General features: G+C 42.8%; 1 protein-coding gene across 2 annotated transcripts in view; it reads left to right on the top strand.

The window, feature by feature from the left end:
• The first annotated feature begins 563 nt into the window (after positions 1 to 563).
• Positions 564 to 17,075, top strand: part of GUCY1A2 (guanylate cyclase 1 soluble subunit alpha 2) — a 135,222-nt gene continuing 118,710 nt past the window's right edge. For both annotated transcript variants that reach the window (XM_085064016.1, XM_085064027.1), the window contains exons 1-3: positions 564 to 899; positions 14,894 to 14,955; positions 15,440 to 15,561. In XM_085064016.1, coding sequence (XP_084920142.1) covers positions 645 to 899; positions 14,894 to 14,955; positions 15,440 to 15,561 — 439 coding nt within the window. In that variant the 5' untranslated portion in view covers positions 564 to 644. The remainder of the gene's footprint in view (positions 900 to 14,893; positions 14,956 to 15,439; positions 15,562 to 17,075) is intronic.

Here is a 17,075-nt window from a genome sequence, read left to right on the forward strand (position 1 = left end):
GCGCGGGCACCGCCGCTCCCCGCGGAGCCGTGCGGGGCTTCGGGGCCACCTCCCCGCTTCCCCTTAGCCCGGCTCCAAAGCGCAGGGCGCCGAGCGGAGCGCCCTAGCCGCCCTCCCGGCGGGAGCGGGGCTGCGCCCGGCCCTGCCCTCGGCCCGCCCCGCCGGGCGCTGGAGCATCTCCGCGGCGCGGGGCAGCGGGGCCGGCGGCGGCCGCGGCGAGCGGGGCCGGGCGCGACAGGCGGCGAGCGGGGCGGGGGAGGCGGGAGGAGGAGGAGGAGGGGGAAAGGGCTCCAAACAACACGTGATCCCCGCGGAGCAGCGAGGGAGCCGGGGGAGGGGAGAACGGGGCGGGCGGCCGAGGCAGAGGAGGGCAGCAGCCGCCGCGGTCGCCGCCGCCGCCGCTTTAAAGGCTCCCGGCGCGGCGCGGCGCGGCACCCGCGCTCCCGGCCCGGCGCGGAGCGGAGCAGCGCCGCGGTGTGCGCGGCCCCGGCGCGGCGGCTCCGCCGCTGCCTCTCTCCCGCCCAGGGGCACCCGCGGCCATGCGAGCCTGCCGCCCCCGCGCCCGCCCAGCTCGGCGCTGCCCGCCGCGGCTGCCCGCCGCCCCGCGCTGAGCCCGCCGCCGCCCCGCGCCGACCCGCGGCACCATGTCCCGCCGCAAGATCTCGTCGGAGTCCTTCAGCTCGCTGGGCTCGGACTGCCCGGAGACGAGCCCCGAGGAGGAGGGCGAGTGTCCCCTGTCCCGCCTCTGCTGGAACGGCAGCCGCAGCCCCCCCGGCCCCGCCGACACCCCTTTCGCCGCCGCCGCCGCGGCCAGCTCCGGGGCGCGCCGCGCTCCGCGCCGCCGGCGGGTCAACCTGGACTCGCTGGGCGAGAGCATCCGCCGCCTGACGGCCCCCGCGGTGAGTGCCCCCGCCCGGCCCCGGCTCCCTCCCGCCCGGCACAGCCCCGCGGCCGCCCCGCGGCTCGGGTCCCTGCCGGGAAGGGGCGGCGGTGCCCGCTCCCTGCTCCCGGGTGGCCCCGCGGGGCCGCTGGAGCCGCTGCCTTCCGTGCGTGCTCCGGCTGCCGGCTGCCAGCCCCGCAAACCTGCGGGAGCACAGCTCCCGGCAGCCCGGTGCTGGAAATCGGGTCGGGAGTCACGCTTAGGCGCAGCTGCCGCTTTGGCTGGGTTTATCATTTCTGCCGAGTCCCTTTCTGGATGAAAACAAAGTCGTAAGGTGCTTATCATTGGTACTAGCAACGTGGGTTTTTTTCTTATTAATATACAAAAAGTTGAATCTGTATGATGCATGGCGTGCACATTTTGCCTTCAACATCGAGGGGATGTGAACTTCTTACATTTGTAGGGCTTTTCTGTTCTGAATAGGGTGAAACAAAGTTCCGGCTATGTGTTCGGAAATGTTTCAGCAACAGATTTCCCTGTGCCTCCTGCATGCGCAGCGTTCCTGACAGATCAGTTTCTTTAAAGTGGATTTTGAAATCCACGACTTAAGGATTGACTGGATAGCTACAACTGTAGTTGAGAGTCAGTGACCGATTGTCTGTATGCTACTAAAATCAGGAGTGGATTCGGCTAGAGCCTGTCACATATGCTGGTATCATGTTGTAACACTGAAGTCAGTGTCTCAGGAGTTCTCATAGATGAGTCTAAAATAGAAGATTTTTCTCCAGCCTTTCTGTTATGATTGTGCCATGCTCCTCTACATACGTCTGTGATCATCTCTAAAATCTCCTCCTGAAGTTTCAGATGCAACTGAATGCTTGTTTGGTCCCTGAGATAGTTTAATGTATTAAGGCATAAAACATTAATTGCAACAAGTAGTATTAATCTGCAGGACAACTGTATCTGCTATCGTGGCATCAGATCATCTTTTTTCATATTGTTAGGCAGCTCTGGAAATTCCTTTTGAGTCTTTTAACCATCAGCTCTCAGTTTGCATTGGTTTTAATATACTTTTTTCTGTTTGGAGTTGATTTAAGTGGCTGGACAGAAATAGACAAGCTGTTTCACGGGAGAAGTTAGTGCGTTAAATAGCTAACAGTCATCCAGTTTCAGTTAAGACTTTTCTTTCACATTGATTTTTTCCCTCTCCACTGGGAATCTGATCTTGTAATGCTGATATTAATAGATGATATTTCAGGTGACCTGTCTTGTTTTAGTATATAAAAAAAAAGAAGCTATTTAATTTGATAGTAATGCAATGGTATAATTAGAGCATGTGTTACCCAAAATATTTGAAGTATTCAGAAGTAGTTCAGTGCAGTATTTTGAGATAACCTTAGTATTTGTGTTTCCCGAGCTTTGACTGTTAGGTCCTGCATAATGTTGCTATAAAAGACAATTAGAATTTTGCAGATTAGTTGTTGAATTTGTTTTTGAAATAAACACATTCCTTGAATTAAGGCATGAATAAAACTCTGATAGATCCAAATCTTCTTTCTTCCCTGCTCTCAGAAAAATTTTGTTTAAGAATGCAAAAATTTCATCTAATTTGGTTTTGATGTCCCAAACAACAGCTTCCATGGTTTCCCTGGGAGATAATTATAGCAACCCTTGTTGCAAAAAAATAGGTTATTTTAAAATTTTAATGTGATACACATTACTTAAAATTCCCCTTTTTATCTTGGCATTGTAACTACAGCTTCACTCCCATCTCACACATTTTGGAATAAATTAATGTCATTAAGTCAAAGAAGTCTTGTCCTAGTCCTGGAAGCAGGTTCCCTGCTTTTCATTTTTCACTCACAGAAACCACTGTTCAGGTGGTTTGTTATTGTGGTGCATTCTTACTGAGTTCTGTGATACTGAATATATGCCTTCATGCAACAAGTCAAGTTGCCATATGTTTAACACTTTGGATCAGATTAATTTTTCACATCTACCGATATAAATCAGGAATAACTTTAATTAGAAGTAAAAAAAAATATACTTTGCCTATAAAATTGATTTAATGGGACTCATTTATACTGTTTGTTAAATTAGAAGGCAAGTCTGAAGGGAAGCACTGACAGATGTTCTTTCTAAACAAAAGGCTTGAATAGTTTTTATATATGTAGATAGATCTTCATTCCACAGTACTATAGATAGGGGTCTCTGTTAAGTATATAAACACAGTGATGTGCATACAAATGTCTATACGATGTATCTAGGCTGCAAGGTTTAGTGTTTTCAAACATGAATGCAGCAGTTATTTGTCCCCATCCCAACTTTCAAAGTTGAAGGATGCTACAGGTTCCTGATGTTCATACTCAGCCGTAGTTGTCTGCTTTCCTTCAGCAATGACTAGGATTGAAATACTCAGTAAAATACTGGTTTGTGTTTTCACTGGAGAAAGATTCTGTGTGTGTGTTTAATACTACTTTACCATGCAGAGTTCTCAAGGGTAGCAGGAGCTATTGAGAGCTGCTCTGGGCATGTGGAGAGCCTTGAACAGAGCAGGAAGGAGCATCCAAGAGGCAAAAGAGCGGTGGGTACCCAAGAGGGGTGTCCATGGGGCAGAGCAGAGAGAATGCTGTGCAAACAGGCGGTGTCTTATGAGTGGTAGTGCAGGAATGTATATGAAATGTATCTGCTGTGCAATGCATTCATGAGTTAGTAGAGCTGTACTGTCAGTTGTTAGAGTCTGTAGAATGAAATGCAGTAATGAAGTAGTTGAAATATACTAAAATATAGTGAAAATAAGTTACTGCATTTTTTATCACATGTAATCTTAGTCTTAATTTTAGTTGAATGCGACTTTGCACAAACATTACTTTTTGTGGAACTGTGGGAAAATAGTAAGAAGTGAACCTTGCTGTGTTGCAGCATTGAATCCACCCCATTCTGCTTGCTCCCAGACAACAGTTTCTAGCGTTTTCCAGCATGCATGATTTTCCAACTTTTCTCTTACATTGATTATTGGAGATTTTTCCTCCAGTAGTTATACTAGAAGATGTCAGGACCTGATCCTCAATCAGCACAGGTTCATTTTATGTTCCGGTGAGTTCTTAAACGTTTCCCGACATGCCTGGATGGGTGAAGGATTCCTGCTGTTCATCTGGAACGTGCTCACTGCAAACCCTCTTTTTTTTGAAAGCCAGAACTAGGAGGATGAGAGGGCTCACCTCCCACCAAAACAGCTGAGTATTTTGGGGAAAAGTGTGTGGTGATGCGACCTCCATCCGTATCCCACCGTTGGCATTTGTGAGTAGGCTGTGCTGGGGAAGGTTAGGGAAGCAGGGAGGCAGAGCGGCAGCAGTACAAGGAGAGGCAGCTTTTTTTGTCACAGCTGCACTCAGCAAACTGACCGTGCATGTACTGAACATCTCATCAAGTTGCTGCCCCGCTGCCTCCCCCAGTGCCAGTTTACTGTGCAGTTGAGTGCACTGGCTTTGGGAGGGTGGAGGCACAGCCCTGTGCTGCAGCCCCCAGGGTCGGGGAGGTGTGCTCAGCACCTGAGTGTGAAGGTGATGGTTTGTGGGAGCAGACTGAGCTGCCCAGTGCAATAGACCCCAGGCTTTGCCCACAGCTCTTGTGACTCCTTGGGCTCATGGGATCCTGGCGACACTGCTCCCTGCATGTTGCCCCATGACTGCCTCTGCCCTCTCACAGCCTTTGATCCCTGTGATGTTCCCACAGAGCTCAGTAATTGTGAAGGCAGCTCCTATCCATTCTAACATGTTCGTAAGTCATGTTCCTGATGGAACACAGATGTCCCTCTGTCCTCCTTCATCTGAACCACTGTCAAATGGTCTTTGGTTATGCACTCTGATCAGAGAAATCTGGAGCCAGATCCAGCTGCTCTCAAAACAAACAGTTGCCCTTGTCACCAGGCTGGGTTCAGTTTATTGGAGATAAATAATAAAATGTTGGGAACTTAATAGGGACATTGATTTATGACCTTGTTTTTAAGAAATAACTCAGTAATTATATGCGCATCACAAATTTAACGATACATTCTCCTTTTGATTCCAGCTTTTTTATTGTATTCCATTTTAAAGGATGAATTTTACACCCACAAAGACATAAATTTTGATTAATTAGAAGTAGAGAAGATGATACTATATGATATTCATTATCAAAATAATATTTTTTTGCCTTTAAGAGCTCTGCTATATGGGAATGGTATCCTGACACTGGTTGACATAGATAGCTTGATTCTTTAGAAGTGCAATTTAGTATGTTACTGAATTCTGAGTTCCTTGCAGCAATTTTCACATTTGCTCCAGTTCTATCTTGACTTGTATCCAATACCAGGCTGAAAATAGAATCAAAATCAGAAAAACATAATTTGTCACTGATTTGAAAAGTCAAATACTCTGCTCCCATCTAAGAGGCATGGACTGTCCCTAAAGGAGCTGAGAGTGATTTGGCATGCATTCAGAGGAGACTGTGTACCCCTAAGCACTGCACTGATCTTTCTGGAATGAGAATTACGTCATAACACAGCATTAAACTGACGAACACTTCCATTTGATTTTATTTTCTGAATGGCCTATGTAACACATTTCTTACATGATGTTAAGTGAAAATCAAGTCTGTTACACTTTTCTGTTCGTTTAGATTTATTTCTGCTATTCCTTAAAGGCCCACTTGAAAACACATTAAAGTAAGAACATTTTTCTCCTGTTTAATTTAGGAAGCTGCTAGTGGCTGCCGCCAAATAGTTTGAATTTAAGAACTGTCTATTTGAAAGCAGCCCTTTCCCTGACAGTGGGAGAAAACTGAACATAAAGGCAGTCATTTATGTTAGTGTGTAGGCTATTAGTTATGTCACAGAACTACTGTAACTTGAAATTGCTTAATTGCAAATGAATCCTCCAGTGAGAGGAGGTGGGGTTTTGGCAGAGAAGTTGCAGTGTAGCAGTTTATGTCAAATGAGGCTCCATCAAAAACCTCTGCCACTTAGTCTCCATGAATACTGCTCATTTTACTAGCTCTTCACTTTTACTCTGTTAACAAGTTGCTGCCACTAGCAGGAGAGGTAGCAAATTGATTTTTTAATAAGATTTTGAAAAAAATTTGCACAAGTATTCTGAGCTCCTAATGATTTACATTAACCTATTGGGTTTAGCTAAGCTCCGCAGTTGTAGAAATGACTTCTGCCTGTCTTTCTGAATGAAATATAAGGTAATGTCAAATGATACCCATATCAATGCTGGGATGAGCTTATTCCCTTAGTAGCCCAGGCTGGATGAGCTTTACATGAGTAATATCCTTCTCAAGAATGTGGGTGTGATGCATGAAAATGGTGAAGAAAGGCACATTCTATGAGAAACTTCTAATTCCTAATTTCAGCAGGCAAACAGAATGTGGTTTTTTTTGAAATTATAATAAAACCAGACTTTTGCTGAGTATCTTTCAACTTAACAGAGACAAAAGTAATTTATATAGAAAGTCACACAGGCAGTCTGTAGTCAATCAATCTGTTATTTCATAGCCTGGAATAGAGCTGTGATATCTTAAAGAGGAACATTCTGGAAAATGTCATCAATGTGAGCGTCACAGTGGGTTTGGGTTGTTTGTCTTGTTCAGTAGTTTAACATCTCATGCAAAGAAAATTCATTCTCAGCAAGTAAAATATTAGAAAAATTATCTGCACCTAAGGGCCTGCAGCATTGTATTGACCTTGGTGAAATTGTATTGAGTGTGAGTTTGAGTATTTGACATCTAATTCTTAGACCAGTCATAGTAATATTGGCTTTCTTAATGTTTGTGCAGTTCCAGGCTGAAATCTTAACTTCCCTACAGTGCTTGGAGAAAACGTGTCTTGGAAACATTGGTACATTGCAGACATCTTTGCAGCCTGCAAGCAGCGAGCATTTCCCTGCTGGGGAACAGGCTTGCCCATGGGCTGATCTGACACACTGGCTGACAGAGCAGAGCGTGGCAGCACCAGTGGTAATCCCACAAAAGTGATCTAAATTGCTTTGCACTTCTCTGCCTCCCCCCTGGCCAAAGCATGCAGGTGCAAATAGAGAAAGATGTAAGGGAGACAAAAATGTCAGGATCATTAATATATGCCCCTGCTAAAGCAGTGAGCCCTCGTGGCTACATCAAAACAAGTGTGAATGTCCTTCATTTGAAACTCTTTGAGCAGAGCCAGTGGCCACCTCACAGCAGTTGGCTGTACTCTGATAAAATGCATAATGTTAAAGCCTTCTCTTCTCTTCTACCGCTTGTGCAAATGTTAAAGGCTGCTATGAAGTGCTCTGAGTAAAATAAATTATTCTGTCTTGTATCCAGATTCTTCCTACATGTGTCTGTTTGCCAACTCTCAAACTAAGTTTCAAAATGAGGATGAGAGACATCTGTGGTTTGTCCGTAGGTTTCGAAGGGATAAATACCTATGCAGAGCTGCATATGAAATTAGGTCCAGTTATACTGGGGGAATTGGTCCTTCTTCTATCTCAGCAGAAAAAATTCCTTGAAAAGGACCAATATATAAAGCTTTTCATTTCCTATCGGTCTGCTGGAGTAGCACTGATGATTTTATGTAGTAGATGCCAGTTGCATTAAAAGATGAAGATGTAGCATTAGCAATAGATCATCTGTTAAATTCTTACCTACTGAACACATACTCTCTGTAGCACAGAACAGATCTTCTATCCATTCCAGACATGGCTGAAATTCAAAAATTAACAAAGTGATCCCAGCTGGTGTTGTAAGGGATAGCATCCTGAAATATTTATCCTTCACTGTCAAGGAGTTAGACTAGATGATCTAATAGGCAATTTCCATCCATAATGTCTGTGATTCTTCTAGCTGAAAGGCAGCTGGGGATGCAGAACTTACAATTTCTAATTATTATTTAGCTCTGCTTTATTTCTTCACTGTGTTTGGATTGTTGCCATGAAATGGTATTGGGTGAAATTCTTAGTCTCAATGTTATTTATTAAATTAAGGCAATTCTCTGATGTGCACAAGTATTTCTCTGTGAGGAGGACCCCAGTTTGTGTGAACTGGGGAGCAGAATGGTCTCAGGTTTATCTGCCATGTCACTGAGCTCAGGTGCTGCACCCTCGCATGGTCCTGTCTGGATCACCGTGAGCTGTTGCAGGCAGCTTGTTTTGCCTCCAGCTGTCAGTCACCCTGCCCTGGATCCCCAGACAGTCCACTCCTGGGGATTATGCATCTTCTTCTCTTGATACCAAATCTGCTGCTAGTCATGGAGGTCTGCAAGCAGTGGGTGCTTTTATCTGAAGTACAAACACCTGGAATTGGGAAGCTGGTCTTCAGGAAGAAAATATGTTTTAGCCCATATAGAAGCAGTTAAAAAATGAGTGCACCTTAAAATGTTAAGAAGCTAGAGAGCAAAACTATATCTTTTTTCCTGTTTATATTATCAAAAGCACTGTTAAGCCCCTAAAGATTATTTCTTTTTTAAATTTTCAGATGATAACTTACGTGGGACTCTGCTTCTCCATTTATGATTTCTGTCTGTTCCCCTTCATTTCATTCTTCAGCTATTGGGAATAGGACACAGAGCAATTCTGGCTGTGCAGGACCTGCTACAGAATCTTCCCCCTTTCTGCATCATCAGGACATTGCTGGGTGCCAAAGAAGCCTTCCTTTTCTTTTTCAGTTCTGCTTTTCCCTAGCCACAGCAATTTCAATGCTTATCTCTCCACACCTGGCACTTGGGAATGTTGATAAATGTTTGTCTTCTGCTGGAGCCTTGATTTTTTGTTTACAACCTTGTTAATTCAATATTTTGGTGACCAGACGGACAGGGAGAGAACAGTTTTTCACTGCTTACATGATCATGGGGTAAATATTAAAAATACTGAGACTGAAAATGACTGTTTTGCCATTTATCTTCTTTCAGATGGGCCAGATGCACACCTGCTCATGTGTGCTTAGAGATCTGCGATCACCTAAAGACAAAGACTTGACTAAAATTGGTTTTGAAATATGAAACAAGTAATGTTTTTCATTAATGAATGATCACCAGCAGTGAAGCTGGCAATTAAAGTCTTACACATCTGCTGAGTTTGTGATTGATCACTTGAAATTTGAAGCGTTTAAAACTTCCAGCGTCACAGTGCTGACTTGGCTGAGGTCCACAGCCTCTCCTGCATGCAGGGGTGGAGATTCCTTTCGGAAGGACTTTCCAACTCCCCAGGGCACAACAGTGTGGAGGAGCCCCCTGACCTGACAGACATACTTGAAGAAATTCTGATAGAAGCAAAGTGGTTTCTAGCTGAGCCTGTTACGCTGTTCAGTGCTTCAACTTCCACGTTTAAAATTTTAAGCACTCAAGTTTTTAACAGCATGACTGCTGAAACTCTTTTGAAGCTCAGCTAGGAGCCACTTAGCTTTTCCAAGGAAAAATCTTTGAAATTTTGTTAGGGTTAAGGAGGAACTGTTGGTGTGCCTAGTTGCTCTCTTGGCAGTGGACCTCCCCATTCTGTACAGTCCTTTCTTTCCTAATCCTGCCTAGGTATCTTAGGATGCAAAAGGAATGGCATGGAGAATTTGAAACTGCATTTATGTAAATTTAGACTGAGTTATCTGGGATACTGTGTGCAGTTCTGTCACCTCAGTGTGGGGTTTGTCTGTCCTTACTTAAACATTTCAAGATGTCGAAGTCTAAAGCAATCACTCAATGTATTTTCTAGACAAAAGAAAGAAATGGGTATTTGAAAAGCCTGAGTCCTCAGGCATGTGTTAGATGCCAGCCATAGGGTGAAATGAATCACTGTGGGTGCCTGCACATGGGCAGATGAGCTCCACTGTTTATTTCCAAAGGTGTTGCAATCAAATGAAAGACATTTCAGAGGCAACAGAAAATGGCTATGGAATAGGCTAAAATCTCTGTCCTCTGAGAAGATTGGAAAGTTTATGTTAGATTGCCTTGGGAAAGACATTTGTAAGAAGGGATGCAGTTAAAGTGGAAGTTCTTTTCCCTTTGTTCAAAAGGGCAGTTCTCTTTGGACAGAGCAAAGAGGCCCAGAGCATGAGAGTGGGGAGCAGAGGGCAGCTCAGCAGAGTGGTGTGGTGGAACATCTGGTGCGCACTGTCTGGTCAAGAAGTGAAAGCAGTGGAAGCCTTTAGACAGCTAGATGAAGTCTCAAAATAGCAAGTCTTGTTATTTGTGAGGGAAAATCATAAATAACAAGACTTTCAGCCAACTCAAAATCCATTAGAAGGGCTATAAGTCTGAGTGCAAACAATGCAGGAGATTTTTGGAGTGTCTTAACACAGGTAATCAAAGAGCTGATAAGGTGGGGATACTCTGCTGGAGCTATTGCTAACAAATGGGGAAGATCTGGTTGAAGATCCAAAGGTTGAGGCATCCCTGGCTGCAGTGATTTTGGGATGCTGGAGTTCCAAACACTGAGGGAAGTGGGAAAGACAAATGAGTGGAATGAATCACTACCTCATACTTCAGGAGAGCAGATTTTGGCTTCTTCATAGCTCATTTTGTCAGGCTCCAATGGGAAACTAGCCTGTAGGGTAAATGGGCACAAGGACCTGGTTGAGCTTCATTGACTCCTTGATGCTGTCCTCGAAGCCCCAGAAGAGTTACTTTGTTCAAATGCAGCAAAAGATGTCAACAGAAGTTGGAAGCAGGCTTGGGAGACAATTGAGGCATGCATGGATGAAGGTAGGAAAGTCTTCAAGCCATGGCAGTCAGGGGAGGTAGGTGATGACTAGAAAAAGGCCAATGTCACATCCAGCACTAAGAAGGACAAGGAGGGTCTGGGGAACTACAGACCAGTCAGCCTCAGTACTTGGCAAGGTTGTGGAGCAAGTCCTTTTGGAATCCTTTTCTTAGCACAAAAAAGGATAATGAGGATAATGATTGAGATGAGCCAGGCCAAGTCTTACCGCTTTATTCCCTTAAACATTCATTACACACTTTTATGCTTTTACCAAGGATGAATTGTACCTGACTGACCTGATGGACTTCTGTCATGAGATGACTGGCTCAGTGGGTGAAGGGATGTTGTCTGCCTTGACTTTAGGAAAGTCTTTGACATGTTCTCCCCTAGTGTTATTAGAGCCAAACTGGTGAGGTACAGACTGCTTAGGTGGGTGATGAGGTGGGTGGGATATGGACTGCACCTTAGGGCTCAAATGTGGCCATCAGAGTCATAAAGTAAAATTAGCAACCTCTGCACACCCTTCAGAGATTGATAGTGTGGCCAGCAGAAGGCTTACCAGGATGGGCAGGGGATGGAGCATGGGACATCTGAGGAGAGGCTGGGGAAGCTGCATCTCTTCAGCTTTGCAGGAGAGACATCTTTGGGGGTATCTTATTGCAGTCTACAGCTAAAGTGATCAGGGTGTGTAGGGAGGATGGAGCCAGGCTTTCCACGGGGGTATGCGGTGCAAGAAGGGTAAGAGGCAACAAAGCTGAAAGATGGGAGTCTAAAATCAGAATTACAGAAAAAAAATGAGCTGTCACAAGGGTGTGCAGACCCAGGCACAGATTTCCCAGAGAGGCTGTGGGCCTGTCATCCCTGGAGACATGCAAAACTTGTCTGGAGAATGACCTGAGCAACCAGTTTTAACTCAAATTACTTTGAGCAGGACATTGGTCTAGAAGACCTCCAGAGGTTCCTTCAAACCTGTATGACTCAGTGATTCAGTTTTTTTTCACAAATTACTCTGACACATTAGGGTTAGTCATGGCCTGACATCTGAATTCGGAATTATTTTAAGGAAGTCCTCTGTTCTCTGCCATGCAAGAGATCAGTCTGAGTATCTCCAGTGCTCCCTTATACCTTATATATCCTCATTCCATATGGATCTTGGATGTGATCTGGTATGGCAATCCTTGGATTAATTTACAGCAACAAATTGTGTTACTTTGATTCGTCCTTAGACACATGAATTGATGTGACTATTCCTCTTGTGATTCATACCAAATACTAGTCAATCATTGTAATCAAAAGGAATTATTGACATTTAATTGTTTAGGTAATAGTCACTGGTTTACATTTACGTTAAATCTTTTAATTTTAGGTAGCCATGAAGTTTTACAACCTCTCCAAGTGGCACTGAACACCTGAATGGCATTGCAGTGGAGGAGATGTATGGTTAAAGGCTGTGTTTTACCTCCTTGAGTGGTGGAACTGTGCTTCTGGGAGAGGTCACGTGTGTCCTGCTACTAGAGTGAGGTTTAGCTATTTTGCTTCCCTCCAGTCCTGTTATTGGATGCAGAAAAGAGGTGGAAATGTTTTCCTGCCCGTTCTCTGTGTCATGGGCAGTGCATTATCAGTAGTTGAAGAAGCAATACACCAAACTGTCCTTGTAGGCAGCTGTAAACAGGTGTCATATCTCTTCTCACTGCTCTGTTTAGACATGGCCCTGGTTACAGAATTACATCTGTACAAAATGACATCCACCAGTGATGAAATACAGCAAACTGAGAAGGTGAGCATAGTGCCTTTTTAACGATGCACAGCAACCTGTCATAATAATTCTTATCAGAGATGAATAAAGACTTTGTGACTCCTTGGATCAGTTTTCATGCTGGCTCCAAGCACATTATATACAGTTCTGTTTATGGCCCGTATTTTAGTAGTAAATCCTGTTTTAGTAGTAAATCCTATTTTTGTCTGTACTTAATTGCTAAGATTTGATAGGAGTTGCTAGTGAAAAGGGGTATGACTTCATGGGGTTGTTTAGAATTGTCTGACAACAGCTAAGCAATTGATTTAACTTTCAGAAGAGAAAGTTAGCATGGTATTTTTTTTCCACTCAGCACTGCAGGAGAAGCGAGGTTTACTGATGAAATAAGTTCAGGGCTAGGAGATCGCTTGTATTGTCAAATTTTGAGATAGTCAAAATGATTTTTCCCTGGTTAAGGGGTGCAGCATGTATGTGCCAGGCATGAGAAAGGCAAAGACAACCCATGGACAATAAGCTGCAAAACTTCCTGAGAAGACAAAAAGCTGTTTTCCTTTCTCTCTGCTGTGGTACCAAGCATTGCTGCCTTCCATATGCTTGCTGGAAAAACACTTGGGGAGAACCAGAAGTGAGATTTAATTTAGCAATCAGACATTTCTATTATTCGCTATTTCATGTCAGAGGAGTTGCTGGTGGAGTGCTAATGTTCTGTGTGTAGGGAGTGGGGCTGAGGGAAATGCTGCATGGAGATGGGAAATGGCAGCTCTTACTCCTTTGCTTAAAGCTATTCTGCTTTGCTTTGTTGCTGGTGTGAGAAAACATATCTTTTCTATATATGAAGAGTGGATTTTTCTGCCTGTTGAGCAGAGGAAAGCTTTTGAATCCCTGTGAGAACATGCCATGATATCTATTTGTACCCCATTAGGCCTAAGGACTTCAACATCTCCTGTACCACTGAGAAGGGGATGTTTTTTGATATGTAATGATTTCATTCATATGGTGCTTCCATTGTGTTTTACAAGAGAATATGCAACTTTTAAAGCCTTTTGGCACAGGTAGCTTAGCTCCCACAGACAAGTAAGGTGATTATCTGGTATAGAATTAACAAGAAAAACCTCTTTAAAGGTTTGCATCTCTGTTGAGCTTATTTTTTGTTCATAAAATCATGGAATAGTTTGTGTTGGAAGGGACCTTCAAAGGTCATCTAGTCCAGTCTCCCTGGAATGAGCAGGGGCATCTTCAGCTAAATCAGGTTGCCCAGAGCCCCATCTGACTTGACCTTGAATGTCCTTGGATAGGTCACTCACCACTTCTCTGGACAAGCTGTTTCAGTGTTTCACTACCCTCGCTATAAAAATCTTCTTTCTAATATCTGGGCTAAATCTATCCTCTTCTAGTTTTAAACCATTGTCTTTGTCCTACTGCAGCAGGCCCTGCTAAAACGTTTGTCTCCATCTTTCCTTTCATCAGTCATTGTGGTTTTAGAACGAAATTCCTCTAATTGAGGGGCATTTTGACTATTACTATCTGAAACAATTGGATGTCTATTTCAAAAGGCAGGAAAAGACCAAATACCTCTAAAATTTGAGTGTGTGTTTTTATGAATTGAATCAAAATGTCTGTGTGTACTTTTGGTACAAAAGAAGAGCTTATAAATCACTTTGGTGTATCTCTGCCTGACCTCTGGCATGAGGTCACAATAGACAGGTGAAGAACCTCAAATTTGATACAAAGTAGTAATTTTGAAGGAATAATCTTTTGCCATAAGTGATTTGCAAAATTCAAAAGAAAAAAATTACGTGGATATCACATGTGCTTCATTTGCTCTCATGAATTCATTCAAAATAATAACAACCTCAGCAGCAGTAGTAGTACAGAAAATAAACAGTTATATCAGTAAGTGTTTTGGTGAACACTGAAGTAGTAGTAATAATGGATATAAAAACGATTATGCACGTATGTAGTTTGGTGAACACCTATTAAAGTGAAATAGCATACAAATGCTTGAAGCATGTAATGATTTTCTTTTGATGAACTTGACTTTCCTGATAATTTGAAAGATGACTGAAGAGTCATAGCTTGTCAGGAAAGTAAACCAAAATAAATGGCATCTTTATAATATTCTTCATTAGAAAATGCCCTAGGGAGCATATAGAGTTGAAAAACTCAGTGTCTTTTCCTGGTGATACTTTCATCACAAAATAACAGCATTTCCTTGCAGACTATTTCAAATTAATTATTTTAAATTAGTGAGATGGTTGGTGGGTGATAGTTTTTGAGAGCTGTTTTTGAGAGTGAAGTGGCTCCTTTGTTATATGCAGCTAGCCTTATAAGCAGTATTAATTATGTCACATTGTAAAATTCTTCCTATTTAAATGGTGAAGTAAGATACAAGGAATGAATAATAATATTTCATATCTGTTGATGCAACGGGTATATGGCAGGTAGAAGATAAAGAGGAGTAAAACTGGAGAAAAACAGTGCGTTAAAAGATCTGTTAATTGAACAGTGCTACAATTCCCTAATCTCACAATTTTTAAAATTATTCTTCCATAGCCTCAGACCATTCGGCAAACTCTTCAAAAGACACTGCAGTATTTTGAGCATCAAGTTATTGGGTAAGTGTTAATGTGAGGCAGTGAAAAGTGCATGGTAATGTTTTGCTCTGTGCTTCCCAATTCACAGCCTTGCATGATAAGCTTTTGAATTTAATTTTTAATTTTTTCTCTCAAATTCTTGGAGATGCTTTGGAATAGCAATACATAATCTGGATGTAAATGTTAAACTGCTGTTCAGTCCTGGTTCTCTACAATCCCATCAGACAACGACTGCTTAATTAACTGTAATGTTTCTCGTAAAAGGAAAATAGGGAATCTTTTTCAATTATAGAATATCAGGCTGGAAAGGGACCTCAAAGCTCATCTAGTCCAACCTTTCTTGACAGAAGCATGGTCTAGAGAAGATGGCTCAGCACTGTCCAGCTGAATCTTGAAATTGCCCATCATTGGGAGGTCTTCATCCTTTGCCACCACTTCTGAAAGACATCTGTTGACTTTGCATTTGTATAGGGAGTTGTTGTAACTTTAATTTTTTTTACTGTAGTTACAGAGATGCAGAGAAGAACTTTCACAGTATATCAAACAGATGCTCCTATACAGACTGCTCTGGCAATGAAGAAACTGAAGATGTCTCAGGAATTCTCCAGTGTACGGCTAATGTACTTGGTATGTACTTTTTCAAGGGAATTTGTTTCCTTTAGTTGGAAGGAAAGTTTACTGACCATTCTAATGTCAACAATGAAACAAGAAATTTTTGCTCCAACCAACAAAATGTAGGATATAGGCAGCTAAATACCAGTGCACTGTCTCCTTTTCTACAGACATTTTGAGCCTTTAAGACAATCCAGACTGATTGTCAGTGAAGGCAGTGAATGTGTATTGTGCAATACCCAATGATTAGAGAAGTTTCAAAGGCCTTTGGCAAGAGGACTTGCTTCTGTGCAGGCCTTGGAATTATCTCTGGTGTTTTTATAGGGGTTCTGCAAACAACAGATACTTTTTATCCTTGTGGGCCTAGTGGGCCTTTATCTTTAGAGGGCATGAGAAACAACGGCAGGGTGTACCTGAAACACCAAACTTTCTTGAAACTTAGATTTTCTTCAGCAAGAAGCACAGCACTGTAATCTAACTGTGTATGATGAATTAAGATAAGATTTAACTTCCATGTCAGGGAAACAGGGTGAGGTGATACTGTGCTCACATTGTGGTCTTTATCATTGTATCCTCCTGACTTAAAATCCTTTTGGAGGTATATGCATTGTGTATCTGTCTTTTCTATTGCAAACTGTTAAACAGACTTGGTACGCTCTGTGAAACAGCAAACATGTTCTCGTTGAGAGATGACTGTGTTTCAAAGTGCTTTTTTGTTTGCTATCCGATTCCTTATTCTGCAAAATGCTAGGTGCTGTCAGGGATGTTCTGTATGCCTTTAACTGCTGCTAGCAAGAAGTGGCACTGTGTATTTTGCATGGTTGGTCATGGAGAGAATTTACAACAAATTAAATTTTAAATGTGCCCAGTGTTATTTACCTTTTTCCTTTATTTTAAAATAATTGAATGCTAGCTCTCTAACACAAGAGCTATGAATGGTAAGGCAGGACTCATGCAAAGCAGAGACTTTCCATGTTATTAGGTGCATAATAGCATTACAAAAAGCCAGACTATGCATTCAGTACTTGTTTCACCATGACACAAAGTATGTGTTCTAAGAAACAGTTATGAATAATTTTTCACCTTGATGGTGCCTTTAAAGCAATATATTAGTCTCAGTACCTCAGCATGGCTGAGTAATGTGCAACTTCATTTCTTCACTGTTTCTTCAGTGGTATCCTCAGAGTGCATGTTTATTAGGGGCAGATCAGACTTTTGGGATCAAAGTGTAGGGATAACGTCTAAGCATTACTGTTTCTTGGGGAACTATTAATGTGGACTTTGTTGAAAATTGGTTTGTAGATGCTTTTTCTTGGACAAGTTCACCTCTTAAAGAATGAGTTCTTAGCAAAAAATGCAAACCATTTGGTGTGAGTAAAACACTGGGATAATTTAAAAGCAATGCTTCTCCCTGTCTGGCACAAGAACCTAAGGGAATGAGCAGTAAACCCAGCTTCTTTGTTTTAATTGTAGCTCCTATCACAACAGGTAAATAATTAATGGAGGCTGTGTAATTAATTCTTGCATAC

This window comes from Lichenostomus cassidix, chromosome 1 (genome assembly GCF_008360975.1).
Source record: "Lichenostomus cassidix isolate B80296 chromosome 1, HeHo_3.0, whole genome shotgun sequence".
NCBI classification, from domain to species: domain Eukaryota; kingdom Metazoa; phylum Chordata; class Aves; order Passeriformes; family Meliphagidae; genus Lichenostomus; species Lichenostomus cassidix.